The 17,399-nt window shown below is 40.0% G+C and overlaps 1 protein-coding gene across 1 annotated transcript in view; it reads left to right on the top strand.

Annotated features, from left to right (window-relative positions):
* Positions 1-17,399, top strand: part of LOC115932779 (sortilin-related receptor-like) — a 308,035-nt gene that overhangs the window by 194,323 nt on the left and 96,313 nt on the right. Inside the window, exons 31-34 of the mRNA XM_055365626.2 lie at positions 706-898; positions 2,634-2,751; positions 2,963-3,036; positions 12,508-12,596. Of these exons, the coding sequence (XP_055221601.2) occupies positions 706-898; positions 2,634-2,751; positions 2,963-3,036; positions 12,508-12,596 (474 nt within the window). The remainder of the gene's footprint in view (positions 1-705; positions 899-2,633; positions 2,752-2,962; positions 3,037-12,507; positions 12,597-17,399) is intronic.

Raw genomic sequence — 17,399 nt, 5'->3', positions numbered from 1 at the left:
TTATCTGGCTGGACATGGTGGCTCATGCCTATAATCCCAGCACTTTGGGAGGCCAAGGCAGGTGGATCACTTGAGCTAAGGAGTTCAAGACTAGCCTTGGCAACATGGTGAAACCCCATCTCTACCAAAAAATAAAAAAAAAATTAGCTGGGCATAGTGGCACACTATGCCTGTAGTCCCAGGTACTTGGGAGGCTGAGGTGTGAGGATCATTGAGGATCATCTGAGTCTGGGAGGTTGAGGCTGCAGTGAGCCATGATTGCACCACTGCACTCCTGCCTGGGCAGCAGTAAGACTCTGTCTCCAAAAAAAAAAAAAGGAATGAAGTTCTAACAATGTGCTATAACGTGGATGAACCTTGAAAGCATTATGCTAAGTGAAAGTAACCAGATACAAAAGACCACATATTGCAGATTCCATTTATATGAAATGTCTAGATAGGCCAATTCATAAACACATGGAGCAGATGAGTGGTTTCCAGGGCTTGGGAAGGGAAGAGGAAATGGAGAGTGACTGCCAGTGGGTATGAGGTTTCCTTTTGGAATGATGAAATGTTCTGGAACTAGATAGTAATGATAGTTGCACAACATTGTGCATGTGCTTAATGCCACAAAATTGTATACTTTTAAATGTTCAAATTTTATGTTATTTACAATAACAAGCAAATACCAATTCAGGTTCATAGCTGTTTATTTTCATATTGTAGGTATTTTGCAAATGAGCCATTTGCTGACTTCCACCGAGTGGAAGGATTGCAAGGAGTCTACATTGCTACTCTGATTAATGGTTCTATGAATGAGGAGAACATGAGATCGGTCATCACCTTTGACAAAGGGGGAACCTGGGAGTTTCTTCAGGCTCCAGCCTTCACGGGATATGGAGAGAAAATCAACTGTGAGGTATTGATGCTTTAATCTTCTTTTGCTTTTTAATATAAGGGAAAGAGCCCTGCTCTGTGGTAGTTTCCTATGTCTAGTATTTATTGAAAAAATACAAGATCACATGGTATTCTATTAATATCACATGGAGCAGACTTCTATTTGTGTTGCTACACTTGGAGTTTCCAAACTCTGCTCCAAGGTCTTGCTACCACTTCTGGGCAGAAGCAACTCAGAAAAAAAAAAAAAAAGTACTATTCATTTTTAGTACTACTTGTTTAGTTAGACCATTACTTGGTCTTTTGGATTTTTGAATTTTGTTTGTCCACGGTGGGCTATGTGGACACTCCCCTATATAATGTATCTGTGGCCCTTGGGAAAATTCTTTAGGAGACTCTTACCTTAGAATTTACTTCTTGGTTTTTCTTCTCTATTTGGCAATGGGTCTTGGCTTACCACATCAAATCTAATTTTGGAAAGAGGCAGCCTATAAATGGATATAGACAAATATCTGGGTACTTCCTCTTCCCTCAATAGTGTCTTCTACAGCAGCTTGGTGAGATCCTGGGATGGTTAGGGCTTGGGTGTTTTTGAGCGTGCTGTGGGGGTCAGGCTTTAGTTAAATCGAATTAATGGTATCATTCAAATTCAGCTTTTTGTTTCCCTGACTAATCAGTTTATTTATGAACTGTCGTTCATCAGCTTTAGGTATAGGTTTCTTCTTCTGAGTTTAGGTGGTGGAAGGAATGTATAGGAAATGGGTAAGTCTGATTACCTGAGGTTACAGAAACTCTTCAGTGAATAGACTTCCTTGCAGGCAGAGAAGCATGAGTCAGAAAGAGGAGTGAGCAAATAAATATTTCTTTGAGACCCAGCCTAATTTGTTCCAGTTTTCATTGGTCAAACTGAGACTCTAGCAAGACAGATACTTGTTAGAGATCCTTTTATGACAAAAATAAGTAGCAAATAATCCAGCAAACCTTGCTACCATTTTTACCTGACCATAACCACATAAGCACATAGTCCTCCTGTGCAGAACCCTGGCCACATCTGAGTAACATTGAACAAGCTCTTTCTGACCAGGAGAACTGAGTGTGACCATGTGGCAAAAGGTGTTGTCCTGATTGCTTGCAGAGCTATGAAAATCTGGACATGAGTGATGGAGGCCAGATTGAATCGCTTGAAGCCTTGCCCTGTATACCTACACCTTTGTGCAAATGTAAAATACATAGGAAAAAATTTAGTGCTAATCCTTTGCTTTTTATATCTCATTGATACTGTACATCAGGGGAGCTTATCCATGAGACTTATGACTTCTGATTCTTGGTCTTTCTTATGACAGAATTGCTGGAATCATGTTTGAAATATGTCTCTGACTTAGAAAGTGAATATGACAAAATCATTTCATTTCTCTTTAGTTTTGAGTCACTTGAGAGGATCTCTGAGTGATAGGATGAGATGATGACTTTCCCATCTACTTGAGTTGACACTGATTTCTAATTGTTATTCCCTGAGAGTCTCAGAAGGCCTTTTTAAGTTGTAATTGTTCTCTTCTTCCACGGGACATTGATGTGGGTTCAGATGATCCTCTCTGTCTGGGGGGTGTGGGGACAGCTGGGCTGTGAGTCTGGTTTCCCCTGGGCCAGGCCTCCTTGCCCCGTGTCAGCTGCACTGCCCTCACACAGGCCGCAGGGTTTACAGGGAATGCTAGGCATGGTATCATGTGCTGACACTGTCTGAAACTTTGGTTGTATAGCTTTCCCAGGGCTGTTCCCTTCATCTGGCTCAGCGCCTCAGTCAGCTCCTCAACCTCCAGCTCCGGAGAATGCCCATCCTGTCCAAGGAGTCGGCTCCAGGCCTCATCATCGCCACTGGTAAGTGTCCTTGCCTGTTCTCACAAGGAGTTCAGCTGTCTGGTGATACGCAGCCAAATGCAGGGCGATCACCCACACCTCCAGCAGTAACCACGCTTTGTGGTTTGAAAGCATTCTTAGTTGCTAGATACTACTCAGAATTTCTGGCTGGGCAAGGTGATTATCTGACATATTCTTGAAATTAAAAATAATTATTTCTCTTGCATTTTAGGCTCAGTGGGAAAGAACTTGGCTAGCAAGACAAACGTGTACATCTCTAGCAGTGCTGGAGCCAGGTGGCGAGAGGTCAGCCCCCTCCCCCAATCCCGTCCCCTCCACCCTCGTTCCCATTTGTGTGAGAATGTAGACTGTGCCTTGGCATTTCAGGGACACAAATAGTCCATGGCAGAGACCAGTAATGCCAGATATGACTATAAAGTAAAGAAAGGTACCTGAAGCCACTGATTTATATCCACAGTTACTTTAAATTAAAAACAGACCTTTGCAAATGTGTGAATTTTACTGAACGTTCTAAGATTATGAGTTCTATGAGAGCAAAGACAATGTCTGTTTTACTGACTTCTTTATCCTTAGCACCTAAGAGTGCCTGGCATGGAGTGGGGACTCAGGGCATATATGCTGCATGTATCAGCAAATTACAGCGTAGTGGTATCAGCCCTGAAATGGGCTGCTATTATTATTATTATTTTGTATATTATTGAAGTTGAGATGAAGCCTGTCCTTGCTGGGCTATGTTGTATAGGCACTTTCGTCTCACTCTGTGCTATGGAAGTAGACTCTCTTTTTGCCTTAAGGTTGTATAACTAGTATCGATTCTGATTATACCAATTCCTAAGACAGGGCTAGTTCCCTAGTTCCAAAATGCTAATTCATCTTCATCTGTGGGCATTAGAGAATTTCCAAATTTGTAAAAAAAAAAAAAAAAAAAAAAAGTTGTTGCCAGCCTCCCATTGATTAAGGCCAAGGAAGTGTGTTTGGTCTCGTTCTGTAGGGGTGCTTTCAGGGGTGACCCTCTAGTTATGCCAGGAGCCACCAGGGTAAAACCCAACAGATCACTTGACAGGATGAGCACCTTGTCATCGAGCAGCCCTGCAGGCTGGGCAGCCGGAGCAGCACGTCGGGAGTGATGTGGAGTTCTCAGAACAGCTAGCAGACATAGTTCCCATCCACGTGGTGCTTTACTGGGAATGCACCATGCTCACCTTGATATTTGAATAGGTAATACGTAAAGCAGTAATAAAAATACCAACATTCATTTGGCACCTTGCAGTTCACAGAGGCCTGTCACAAGCCTTCTCTCACTGTGGCACGGCTTCCCATCCCTCCCGAGGAGAGAGATGAGGCTCAGACACTGTGTACTGTATGTGGCGAACACAAATATGTGTTCAGATGAGGCAGGTTGTTAAGGCCATTGTAGTCAGAGTGCAAACAGTTTGAATGGAAATTTTCGGGTTGTCCTTGTCCAGCTCCCAAGGGAAGATTAAGCAGCTGCTTTCCCCTTTCGTGGAGCTGGACGCTCCCTTTGAAATGGGGTATCCTCTTCTCTGCGAATAGGCCTGTGGTTTGTTTGTGCCTTCTGCTGTTGGTGTAATCTGGGATTTGCACATCTGCAAGTGATTTCCTTCTGGTTAGAAAGCAGTGTCTTGTTCCTCCTCCAGTGAAGTGGTATCGTCTGGCGATTACCGGGGCAGCTGTCAGTGCCTCCCTCCACACGTGCCTTGTGCCTGCCAAGAAGCAACCAGTGCATAAGAGACCTTATTTTGGGACATAGCAGAAAACTAACTTGGGGATGAAAAGATTGTGAGTTTATCTGTGTGAGTGGGCATCTGAGTACCCATGGGCAGCCTTCACTTTAGAGGGACAATCTGGGCTGTATGCGGGAGCAGGTGGTGGCAGAGGAAGAGGCTGTAGTGGACAGAATGTTGCCTGGAGCACTGATGACTGTAATTGTGGTTTTCTTTTTCCTCCTAATTAGTTGTGCAAATTCTCTGATCCTCAGAATTCCTTTTTTTGTGCTTTTTTTCTTTTTAAATAATTTTTATTTCTTTTATTTTTAGCTTTTTTCTTTATAAACTTTATTGAAGCAGATGAAGGCACAGTACACTGCGCATATTTAAAGTGTACAGTTTGATCAGAATTAATTATGGTCACCACAATTAAGATAACAAACATTTCCATCTGCAAATTCTCTGATCCTCACAATTCCTTTTTTGTGTTTTTTCTTTTTAAAATAATTTTTATTTCTTTTATTTTTAGCTTTTTTCTTTAACAAATTTATTGAAGCAGATAAGGGGACAATACACGCACATATTTAAAGTGTACAGTTTGATCGGAATTAATTATGGTCGCCACAATTAAGATAACAAACATTTCCATCACCCTCCCCGAGGTATCTTTGTGCCCCTCGGTAATCCGTCCCACTCTCCAGTCTTGTCCTTGTCTGCTTCTGTTATTCATTGGCATTTTCTAGAATAGGTTATTCATTGGCATTTTCTAGAATTTTGATAAGTAGACTCACACAGTATATACTCTTTTTGCCTGGCTTCTGTCACACATCACGATGATTTTGGGTTTCATCCAAGTTGCTTCGTGTATCAGTTGTTCATTCCTTTGCTAGTTGTATCCCATTGTAGGGATGTATCATAATTTATTTATTCATTCATCTGTTGATAAACATTCCAGTTTTGCTGATTACAAATATAGCTGTTATGAACATTCATGTACATATTTTATTCATTTCTCTAGGGTAAATACTTAGGAATGGAATAGCTGGGTAGCATGGTGGGTATATGTTTAACTTTTTAAAGAACTGCCAAATTATTGTCCCTTTTACATTTCCACCAAACAGTATGTGAGAATTTTAATTGCTTCACATCTTTGCCAACACGTGGTATGATTAGTCTTTTTAATTTTAGACATTTTAATAAGCAGGTGATAATATCTCATTGTAGTTGTAATTGGCATTTGTGTGATTATTAATGATTCTTTTCATGTGCTCATTGGCCATTTTAAAATCTGGTTGTGAAGTATTTGCCCAAATCTTTTGCCTTTTTGAAAAAATTGGGTTGGTCCAGCACAGTGGCTCTGCCTGTAATCCCAGCACTTTGGACGGCTGAGGTAAGAGGGTTGCTGGAGCCGTGGGCAACATAGGGAAAGCTTGTCTCTACAAAACATAAAAATAGCCAGGCATGGTGGTGCATGCCTGTAGTCCTAGCTACTTAGGAGGCTGAGGTCAGAGGGTCACATGAGCCCTGGTGGTTGAAGGTGTAGTGAGCTGTGATTGTGCTGCTGCATTCCAGCCTGGGCAATGGAATCAGAGCCTGTCTCAATAAATATATAAATAAATTTTAAAAACTAATTTTAATAATTGAGTTGTCTATCTTCTTTGAGTTGTAGGAGTTTTTTAAAAAATATATTTTGGATTCAGGTCTTTTGTATGATATATGGGTAGATACTCATTTTTTCCATATGGAGATCTAATTGATTTAGCACCATTTATTGAAAACCCTTCTCTCTCTCCCATTGAATTGCCTTGGTACCTGTTTGAAAATCAATTGGCCATATATGGGCCAATTTTAGGCCAATTGGGTGTATTTCAGGTCTTTATTCTGTCCCCTTAATCTGTCTGTCTTTTCACTAATACCAAATTATCTTAATTTCCAAAGCCTTATAGTAAATGTTGAGATCAAGTAGGGTAAGTCCTTCAACTTTGATCATTTTAAAAATCTTTTTTATTATTGTAGGTCCTTCATATTTCCTGATACATTTCAGGGTCGCTTGTCAATTTCTATGGAATCTGCTGGGATTTTTATTATAATTGCCTTGAATTTATAGAATCAATTTGGAGGAGAATCGACATGTTAATACTATTGAGTCTTCTGATCCATGAATGTAGTATCTTTTTCCATTTCTTGTTTAATTTCTCTCAGTACTATGTAGTTTCCAATGTAGAGGTCCTGTACATCTTTTATTAGCTTTATTCCTAGGTATTTTAATTTTTTGCGGTATTACTGTGAATGGAATTTTATTTTCTAATTTTTGCTCTAGTATATAAGAATACAACTGATTTTTTATATATTCATCTTGTATTCTGTGACCTTGCTAAGGTAATTCATTAGTTCTAGTAGGTTTTTAGATTCTATGTAAGCAATCATACCATTTGCAAAGAGTGACAGTTTTATTTCTTCCTTTCTGATCTTAATGTCTTTTATGTATTCTCTCATTCTTCCCTTCTTCCTTTTTCTCTTCTTTCTTGTCCTTCTTTCTTCTCTTTCCCTCCTTTCCTCCATTTTCTCCCTTCTGATTTCTTTCATTCTTCTTATCACAATGGCTAGGACCTCTATACGGTATTGAATAGAAGTAGTGAAAGTGGGCATTCTTGCCTTGTTCTCTCTCTCTGGGGGAAACAATTCAACCTTTTTACCATTAACTATGGTGTTAGCAGTAGATTTCTTTATCAACATTTGGGAAGCTCCCTATTATCATTAGTTGTTGAGTTTTTTTTTTATCATAATCAGATACTGGATTTTGTCAAATGCTATTTTTACATTTATTAAAATGAGTTTTTCTATTACTATGATGATTAAATATTACATTAATTAATTCTTGAATATTAGAACAACCTGGAATTACTAGGGCAAACTCTACTTGGTCATAATGCATTATCCTTTTTATGTGCAGCTAGGTTTGATTTGCTAATATTTTGTTAAAGATTTTTGCATTATTTGTGAGAGATACTTTCCTTTAATTTGTTTTTTTGTAAAATCTTTCTTAAGTTTTGATATTAGTGTTTGGCTAGTATCATAAAACAAGCAGAGGGTTAAACCCCTCTTCCTCTTTTTTAGGACAAAGTTTGGTGTTATTTTTTCTTGAGTAATTCCCTAATGAAACTGTCCAGGCATTGAGTTTTCTTTTTGGGAATATTTTTTGATAAGAGATTTAATTTCTCTGGTTGATATAAGACTATTCAGATTTTCTTCTTTTTGTTTCAATTTTGATGAGTTGTGTGTTTCAAGAAATTTGTCCCTTCATGTAAGTTGTGACATTTGTTGGCCTTATGTTATCAATGATATATTCTCTTTATCTTTTTAATGTCTGTAGGATCTTTGGTGATGATTTCATTCTTGATATTGGTGATATGTGTATTTTCTCTATTTTTTGTTCATTTAGGTGTTTCAATACTGTTGATCTTTCCAAAGAATCTGCTTTTGGCTCTGTTGATTTTCTGTTGTCTGTTTTCTGTTTTGTTGCTTTTTTTTCTTTATTATTATTTTTTCCCTTATTTGTTTTGTTGTTCTTTTTGTAGCTTATTAAGATATAACCTTGGGTTATTGATTTTATATCTTCTTTTCTAATGTAAGCATTTAAAGCTGTAAGTTTTCCTTTAAGTACTAATTTAGCTATATGCCACATATTTAGATATGTTTTTAGTGTTTTTAAGTTCAGAGTATATTTAATGTCCCCTTTTAAAACTGAGATATAGGCTGCACACAGTGGCTCATGCCTGTAATCCCAGCACTTAGGAAGACCAAGGCAGGAGGATCACTTGAGGCCAGGAGTTCAAGACCAGCCCAGGCACCATAGCAAAACCTTGTCTCTACAAAAAATAAAAAAATTAACTGGGCATACCTGTGATCCCAGTTACTCTGGGGGCTGAGGTGGGAGGCTCACTTGAGCCCAGGAGGTCAAGGTTGCAGTGAGCTGTGATTGTGTCAGTGCACTCCAGCCTGGGTGACAGAGCAAGACCGGGTCTCAAAAAAATAAAAAAACAGATAAAATTGAGATGTAATTCACATACTATAAAGTTCACCATTTTAAAGTGTACAGTTCATATGTTTTTAGTATTATTCAGTCATCACCATTATCTGATTCCAGAACATTTTCATCAATCCATAAATATCTCTTGATTTTTATCTTCGAAAGATAAGTTACTTAGCAAAGTGTTATTTAATTTGCAGGTATTTGGGGGTTTCATAGATATCTTGTTATTGATTTCTAATTTAATTTCCTATAGTCAGAGAAGACCCTTTGTATGATTTCAGTCCCTTTAGATTTGTTGAGATTTGTTTTGAGATCCAGCCTGTGGTCTATATTGTTGAATATATCACGTGCACTGGGAAGGAATATGTATTAAGCAGTTGTTTGAGGTAGTGTTCTGTAGATATTATTTATATGAAGGTGGTTGATAATGTTGTTCAGATCTTTTGTGTTCATATTGATTTTTGGGGGTTCTGGTTCTCTAAATTCCTAAGAGAGGAATGGTAAGATCTACTATGATTCTGAAATTGCCTCTTGCTCCTTTAAATTCTGTCAATTTTTGCTTTATTTTGGTATGCATTTTGAGTCTCTGTTGTTAAGTGTATTCACATTTATAATAATATTTTCTCATGAATTGTCCCTTTTATCATTATGAACTATCTCTCTTTATCTATTGTAATGCCATGTGTCTTAAAATCTATTTGATCTGATATTAAAATAGTTACTGTAGCGTTCTTCTGTTTACTATTTGGATAGTACATCTTTTTTCGAGTTGGTGTCTTACTGTGTCACCCAGGCTGGAGTGCAATGGTATGATCTCGGCTCACTGCGACCTCGGCCTCCTGGGTTCAAGTGATTCTCCTGCCTCAGCCTCCCGAGTAGCTGGGATTTCAGGCGCTCACCACCACACCCGGCTAATTTTTGTATTTCTAATAGAGACAGGGTTTCGCCATGTTGGTTAGGTTGGTCTTGAACTGCTGACCTCAAGTGATCCACCCGCCTTGGCCTCCCAAAGAGCTGGGGTTACAGGTGTGAGATACCACGCCCAGCCCTGGATAGTACATCTTTTAACATCCATTCGCTTTCAACCTATCTATGTCTTTATATTTAAAGTGTTTTTTTTTTTCTGTTTTTTGAAGTTGGGTCTTGTGTGTTGTCCAGGCTGGTCTTAAACTCCTGGGTTCAAGTGATCCTGCCAAATAGTTGGAATTAAAGGCACATGCCACCATGCCCAGTTCTTTGAAGTGTTTCTTCTAGACAACATATAGTGGGGTCTTGCTTTTTTTACTCATTCTGCCAAGCTCTCCTTTTTAACTGAAATGCTTAGGCCATTAACATTTAATATAATTATTGATATATTTGAATTTAGGCCTGATATTTCATTTATTTTCTTTTCATTTCTCCTATTTATTATTCTTCTGTTCCTTCTGTCCTCTCTCCTTTTGTATTATCTAGATACATTAAGTATTCTACTTTTATTTAGATTTTTTGGGGGGCTTATCTATGTGTATTTCTAGTGACTTCTCTAAGGATTGCAACATACGTATCTAATCTTTTATAGTCTTCTTTGAGTTGATAATTGCACTTAACGTAAAATTTAGAACCCTTTCAACCATACAAGTCCCTTTTCTCCTCCCCCACCTATATGTTATTTTCATATTTATCACATCAACACACATTACAAAACCCACAAAGCAGTGTTTGTTTTTGCTTTAAATTATCATATGAATTTCAAAGAACTTAAATATTTACCCAGATATTTACCATTTCTCTTGCTTGCTCTTCATTCTGGAAAAATCTCTGTTTACCCATGGGAAATTTCCCTATAGCCTAAAGAAATACCTATAGCATTTCCTGTAGTGAGATCTGTTGGCTGTGAATTCTCTTGTTTTTCCCTCTTTTGAAATTTCTGTTTTATTTACCTTCATTCCTGAAGGATATGTTTATTGGATAGAGAATTCTGGGTTGACAGTAATTTTCTTCTAGTACTTTAAAGATGTCTACTGTTTTCTTGTTTCCATGGGTTCTGATGAGAAACCTCTCTTCACTTTAGCTATCATTCTCCTGTGTGTAACATGCCATTTTTCTCTAGATGCTTTGAAGATTTTTTTTCATTGGTTTTCAGCAGTTTTGGTATGATGTGTCTAGGAGGGCTTTTCTTTGAGTTTATTCTCTATGTAGATGCTGATTTTGAATCTATATTTATATCTTTCAACAAATTTGGGAAATTTTCAGCCATTATTTCTTCAAATATTTTTTTTCTGCTCCCATCCCTTTCTCCTGTTCTTCTCGGACTCCAGTTACATATTAGACCTACTGTTATTGTTCCCTATGTCCTTGGCAATCTTTCTTTCTTTGAAATCTTTTTTCCCCCGTATGTTCTCTAGAACAGACAGATAGATCTATAATTTCTACAGATCTATATTTATTTTGAAGTTCACTAATTCGTTTATCATTGCTTTTCTGATGTTGAGCCCATCAGTAAATTTCTTATTTCGGACATTATATTTTTCTGTTATAAAATTTGTTTGGTTTCTTTTTAAAAATTGTTTCCACTTCTCTGGGAGAATTCTTTTCTCTCATTCATTTCACATGTGTTTTTCTTTCCCTCATGCGACATGGTTATAATAGCTATTTTAAAATTCCAGCCAGGTATGGTGGCTCATGCCTATAATCCCAGCACTTTGGGAGGCCGAGGCAGGTGGAAGCACTTGAGGTCAGGAGCTTGAGACCAGCCTGACCAACATGGTGAAACCCTGTCTGTACTAAAAATATAAAAATGAGCTGGGCGTGGTAGTGCATGCCTGTAATCCCAGCTACTTGGGAGGTTGAAGCAGGAGAATCACTTGAACCCAGGAGGCAGAGGTTGCAGTGAGCCGAGATTGCACCACTGCACTCCAGCCTGGGCAACAGAGTGAGACTGTGTCTCAAAAAATAAAAAATTAAAAAAAAATTCCAATATACGGGTCACTTGGGATTGGCACCTTTTGACTATCTTTTCCCTTGAGAATTGGACACATCTTATGGATATGTTTGTATGCTGTATGTTAAGTAATTTTGGTTTGTATTCTGCACATATGAATGAAATTCATGAAATTAAGCCTTCTGGAGGATATTGACATTTTTGTCTCAGCATGTAATCAGCCTGTTTAGGTTCTGACCCTGAGTTCTGTCTTGCTTTCTGTAGGTGGTAGTTTAACTCTTAGTTCAGTATGCTAAGCCTTTGTTACACTGGTTTGTGTCTGTTTCATGCATGTACACTTCAGGGGTTAGGCTGCGACTTGCGTAAGTTCATATACAAAATTAGGGGATTTACTTTTTTGACACTCCCTGCTATGGGATTCCATCCACACTTTACCTACCCTATAGGGGCTCCTTTCTCTGGTTCCTTTGGGGGAAATAATATCTATTGCAGTTTTAGCTGTGACTGAGACTGAGGTGCACCCCATGACTGGGACTTTTCCTTTGGGCAAAGCTTTACCAGGATATTCATGACTTGTGTGTGTAGCTTCTCTAGGTTTTAAATCTCCACAAGCGGCTTGCTTTTGTTTACTTTTCAGCATCCACTGGTAGTTGTTTTTTGTCCAGAGTTTTCAGCTGTAATTAGCAGGAAGGATGGGGTATAGAGGGCTAATACTGTCATAGTAGAACTGAAACCCCAGTTACTTAATTTTTAATCAAGGGTTGGTGGGAGTCATAGATTTGGATTTGAGTCCTACCTCTGCTGTTCACAGTCTACCATTTTAATATTAAGCCCGTGTTTCTTCATTTGGGAAAAAAATTGAGATACTAGAACTTGCTCCACCTGTCCCTAGGATTGTGTGGAACAGATGAGATAATGGATGTCAATGTCTTCTGTAAACGGAAAAATTGTTTTCAAGTGGTTGTCATTGCTGTTATGTCTATGTGCACGTGTGTGCATGCCTGTGGGCATGTGTACATGGTTTCTGCACAATTACCTCCACAGCAGTGGTGTCACCATGGATTTTTCCTCTTCAGGCACTTCCTGGACCTCACTACTACACGTGGGGAGACCACGGCGGAATCATCACGGCCATTGCCCAGGGCATGGAAACCAACGAGCTAAAGTAAGTGTCTCTGATGAGGCCTTTTAACATCAAACTTTCTCCCAGAAATTTACATCTGTGATTATAATTGGATTATCTCTCTACAGCACTATGTTGTTGACAGCACAATTTGTGATCTCTGGATATGAGTTAAACTTTTTTTTTTTTTTTTGAGATGGAGTCTTGCTCTCTCCCCCAGGCAGGAATACAATGGTGCGATCTCAGCTCACTGCAAACTCCACCTCCTGGGTTGAAGCGATTCTCCTGCCTCAGCCTCCTGAGTCTGGGATTACAGGTGCCTGCCACCACGTCTGGCTAATTTTTGTATTTTTAGTAGAGACAGGGTTTTACCATGTTGATCAGGCTAGTCTCGAACCCCTGACCTCAGGTGATCCACCTGTCTCGGCCTCCCAAAATGCTTGGATTACAGGTGTGAGCCACTGTGCCCACCCCGATTTAAACTCTTTATCTCCAAAATGGGAATATAAGAACCTGTCCTTTCTATCACAAAGGGAGATTGTGAGCAAGAGGGCAATTAATAATAATGGCCAAATAATTAATTGGAGGCTCTTTAATTTGTCCTTCTTTGCTTTGTGTCTTTATTACATAGAATGACTAATAATAAATAGCAATAATAATAATAATACGTGAGTAACAATTACAGAATGCATACAACTTGATAGCCATTGACTTTTGGTGCGTTAGGTTGGTGGGGGGTCTCATGGAGCTGGAAGGGGTGTTTAGGGTTAACTGCATCGTTTCACAGATGAGAAAACAGGCTCAGCAAGGCAAAGTAACTTGCCCAGGGTCATTCCCTTTGTTAGTGACAGAGACAGGATTAGCACTTGGGTTTTTCGATTGCGTCGTACATTCTTTGCAATATATTGTTCTGAAAAGCAAAACTGTCAAGAGTTTGTAACCTCTACACCCTTATGTTCTGATTTTATCAGAACCAGTCCTCTGATTACCTTTGGCTCGTTTCTGAATGGTTCATGTTAGGTCAAGTTCATGCTGGACCACACTTCTCCCTGTTTTTGAGCTGAACCCATTAGATGGATTGGTGAAGGATCTGGAGAGGGCTTCTGTAACTATCTTGTTTATTGCGAGGACAAAGCTTTCTTTTTTTTTGCTCCTTTTAGAAATGGGGCCAGCAGTAAGTGAGAGGTGGGTGGTTTGGAAAAAGAGATCTTAGCAGCTGTTTTTTTTCCCCTGTGGTTAATTTGACATGTGCTGAGCAGCCTGGCCTCAGAGATGGAGAGAGAAGCAAAGTACTGGTATTTGGCATTCCACCTGGCTGTTCTCTGTTCCATGTAGCACTGGTTAGCTATTTCTTTAGAGGCAATACTCCGAAGAGGTCCTGTTTGTGTGCAACACTCTGTATTCATATTCAGATTGGTGTTTGCTCAGACAACGACCATCACAGAGCACAGTACTTCCCACATTTGTGCTATCATTTATATACCCATTAATTTAATTTTCATTTCACATGTTCAGCAAGCACCGATTGTGCCAGATGCTGTGTATCTGTAGATGAATAGGATGCCTGCCACCCTGTAGTTGAAAGGTGGGCGAGGAAACAATTGTAGTGTTTGGTATACTGCTATGTGTGTAATACGCACGTAGGGGACATAGTTTGGCTTCCTAGGAATACATTTCATTCTTTGTATGGCTTTCAGATTTCAGAGTCAGTTCTCAATTTGCCTTGTTTAACTTCTCTGAAAATTAAATTTGCATTCCAAACTGGCTCCTCTGAAGGAGTTAGTGTGAATCTAGTCCTCTTACACCATCTGTCGGTGCATATGTGCTCAGGGAACGCAGCGTCATTCTGCACTAGCTGGAGCAAAACATGATCAGGAAAATAAACTTGCTGCCAGAAAATCATAAAGCCTTCCCCAGACATTTTGAAATGACTTGGGGGTTGTAGACTTTGGGGGATTATGGACACTGTAGCATTCCTCTATTTGTATAGGTTTCATTTGGAGGTGTCTGTTTGAATAGTTCAAATAAAGCATTTGAAAATACGAAAATACATACAAGCCTCGTAATTGACAGGTGCATGTGTCCCACATAACAACCTGAGCTTGGCCTAAATCTGTGTAGCCACCTGGCATTTACTCAGTGTGTTGTTCACAGAGGTATTTTGCTTCTTCCCCTGCTGCTCTGAAAAGCAAGAAATAATATTCAAGTTAGTTGATATTCTCAGACTACAATGGTGATTTAGTGTGACACCCATGCACAAGGACAGGTGGCTTCTGACAAGACTGGATATCTGTTGCTGGGCTAGGGCTTCAGGCCCCTTCTAAGTTTGGCCTCCTCAATCACAGAGATCTCTTTTCCTTTATGACTCGTAGCATGTATAGGCTGTCCCATTCATTTGGCATTGATCATATTCTGACTCCTTATGTTAGTTACCTTTACATGATGTGCCTGAATTCTGCAACTCGTTAGTAAGGTCTTTGTAGGTAAATATTTCTGCTCGATATAGGTTACCAGGCACTTAGCAAATATTTGATTGAAATAGGTCATGCATACTTAATCATCCAAGATTGCTTATGGGTTTTTTTTTAACTGATTTATAAAACTAGAAGAGACCTAGCTAGTGTGCCAATTGCACAGCTCCAAGGGGACCACTGCCACTGTGCTCCATGTCAATGACAACCCCTGGAGCACAGATGTGAGTGGAGGCTCCCTGGATGTGTGCAACCTGGTGGTACCCAAGAGACACCAGAGATGACCTAATCCACTTTCCTTAGTTTTCACATGAGGGAATAAGAGATTAGTCAGGAGTTAATGCCCACACTGGAACTTGAGCATATTTCTGTTAGGAATCATTTCAGGTCAGTTACACAGACAACTGTTGAACATCTACAATGAAGGAGATGCTGTGCTAGATACCAAGGATGCAAAGGCGAGCGGGGCACTGATCGGGAGCTGCCTGTGCCCACTGTGGCTCTGTGATGTTTCTGAGCCAGATGCAGAGAGAGAGGCTGGGAGGAGGGGGTTGTTTGAAAGAGGGCTTTCTGCTCTGATTTTACTCATCTTTAGGGAGGAAAGCCAAGTAAAGTAGCATTAGTAACTCAAATAGGTTGTAGTGGGGACAGCAATTGAAGCATTGCTCAAAGTAAACATTAGGGTTTTTTTTTTTTTTTGGTTGATGTTCTTTTAAGTTATGCATGTCTTTCTCTCCCTGACTAGCACAGATATGTAGGAGTTGACTGTTACTTGTTTCAGCTTCTGCCTTGAGTCTCCTCTGAGACTGTTATCTTTGTTATTGTTAATTGAAATTGAGAGCAAGAAGTGGAACACTTTGTTTTGCTCTTGTGTCTACATGTCTGAAATGGGTAAATAAGAACCTGCACTGGGGATCCACTTATTCGTTCATTCAGCCCGCTGCTCCTGTGAACCTGCTCACGGGAGGCATAGGGGCAGTGGCTTTTTCGTCAGAGAAGGGGCTGTTGCATTTTTGCACCCTGACCGAAGAAGATTCAAACACGTTTGTCAGCTTGATCACGGAAGAGAAGATCAATTTCTGTTTCTTCGCTGCGGTTTGCTTGTCAGCGTGATGATATTATTCGTAGTCAGTAATAATATTTTGAACTTGCCCCAAAGCATCTTTTTTTTCTAAGACATCCAATTTCATAGGGGCTTGTCTCTGGAAATCCTAAAAAGCCCCTGAAAAGACTCCACGCAGCAGAGCAGCTGTCTTTTCTGGACCTGGGCTCTGGAAGCAGCCCCACAGTTCCAGAATGTGGGAGGCAGTGGTTAATGTCTTCACTTGCTTGCAGCACCTCTCAATGGTACAGTTGTCGGGAGAGCCACCCCTACTTTATCCTAACCCCTGTGGTTTTTCTGCCCCTTGAGGTATAGAGAAGCAGGTGTTCTTATCACTGTGTTTTTTGTTTTTTGTTTTTTCTGGAGTGCAGTGGTGCGATCTCGGCTCACTGCAACCTCCTCTTCCCAGACTCAAGCGGTCCTCCCATCTCAGCCTCCCAGTAGCTGGGACCACAGGCATGAGCCACCATGCCTGGCTAATTTTTATATCTTTTTTTTTTTGGTAGAGACAGGTTTCGCCATGTTGCCCAGGTTGTTCTCATTTGAACTCCTGAGTTCAAAGTGATCCACCTGCCTTCCTAAGTGTTGGGATTACAGGTGTCAGCCACCAAGCTTGGTCTTTATCACCTTTTAACTGTTAAGAAACCGAGAAACGGAGTTGCAGTGCAGTTTCTTTAACTTCCTTCAACAAGCGTTTATGAATAATGCCCTTTCTGTGTGCTAGGAAAGATTCGAGGTGCCAGGGGCAGAAAAGTAAGAGGTCTTATTCCTGATGAACGGCAATCCAGTAGAAAACACTCGCAAAATCAAGTCACTGAAATACAGTGAGGTATAAGATTATGGAGAGCGCTGGGTGCGGTGGGAGCCAGAATGAGGGCCAGGTGATGCTATCTGGGGGACAAAGGAGGACTTCTGAGAGAGGAAACCCCAGCTGAGCCTAAAAGGATACAAAGCAAGGTCGGAATGCTTTTCCAGGTCTAGAGAGACCTTGAGCAAGGGCCAAAGCATGATCAGTGGGGAATGTGCACGGCTCTTGAGTATTAATAGAATACAAATTTCCAGGTGGGAAGTGGTGAGAAACGAGGCTGGAGGAAGGTGTGTATGTAGAGGCCAGGTCCTGGGGGACCTCACCTGTGCCTTACTAAAGAGATTAAAGTTTGCTTTGAGGTGATAGGGTCCCTTTGAAGGATTTTAGTAGGGGAATGACATGGCTAGACTTGCATTATAGAATGATGGATCTGGCAGAATGGAGAGGATGGATTCAGTGGAGAG

This window comes from Gorilla gorilla, chromosome 18 (genome assembly GCF_029281585.2).
Source record: "Gorilla gorilla gorilla isolate KB3781 chromosome 18, NHGRI_mGorGor1-v2.1_pri, whole genome shotgun sequence".
Taxonomy (NCBI): domain Eukaryota; kingdom Metazoa; phylum Chordata; class Mammalia; order Primates; family Hominidae; genus Gorilla; species Gorilla gorilla.
This window is presented reverse-complemented; position numbering and strand designations above follow the sequence as displayed.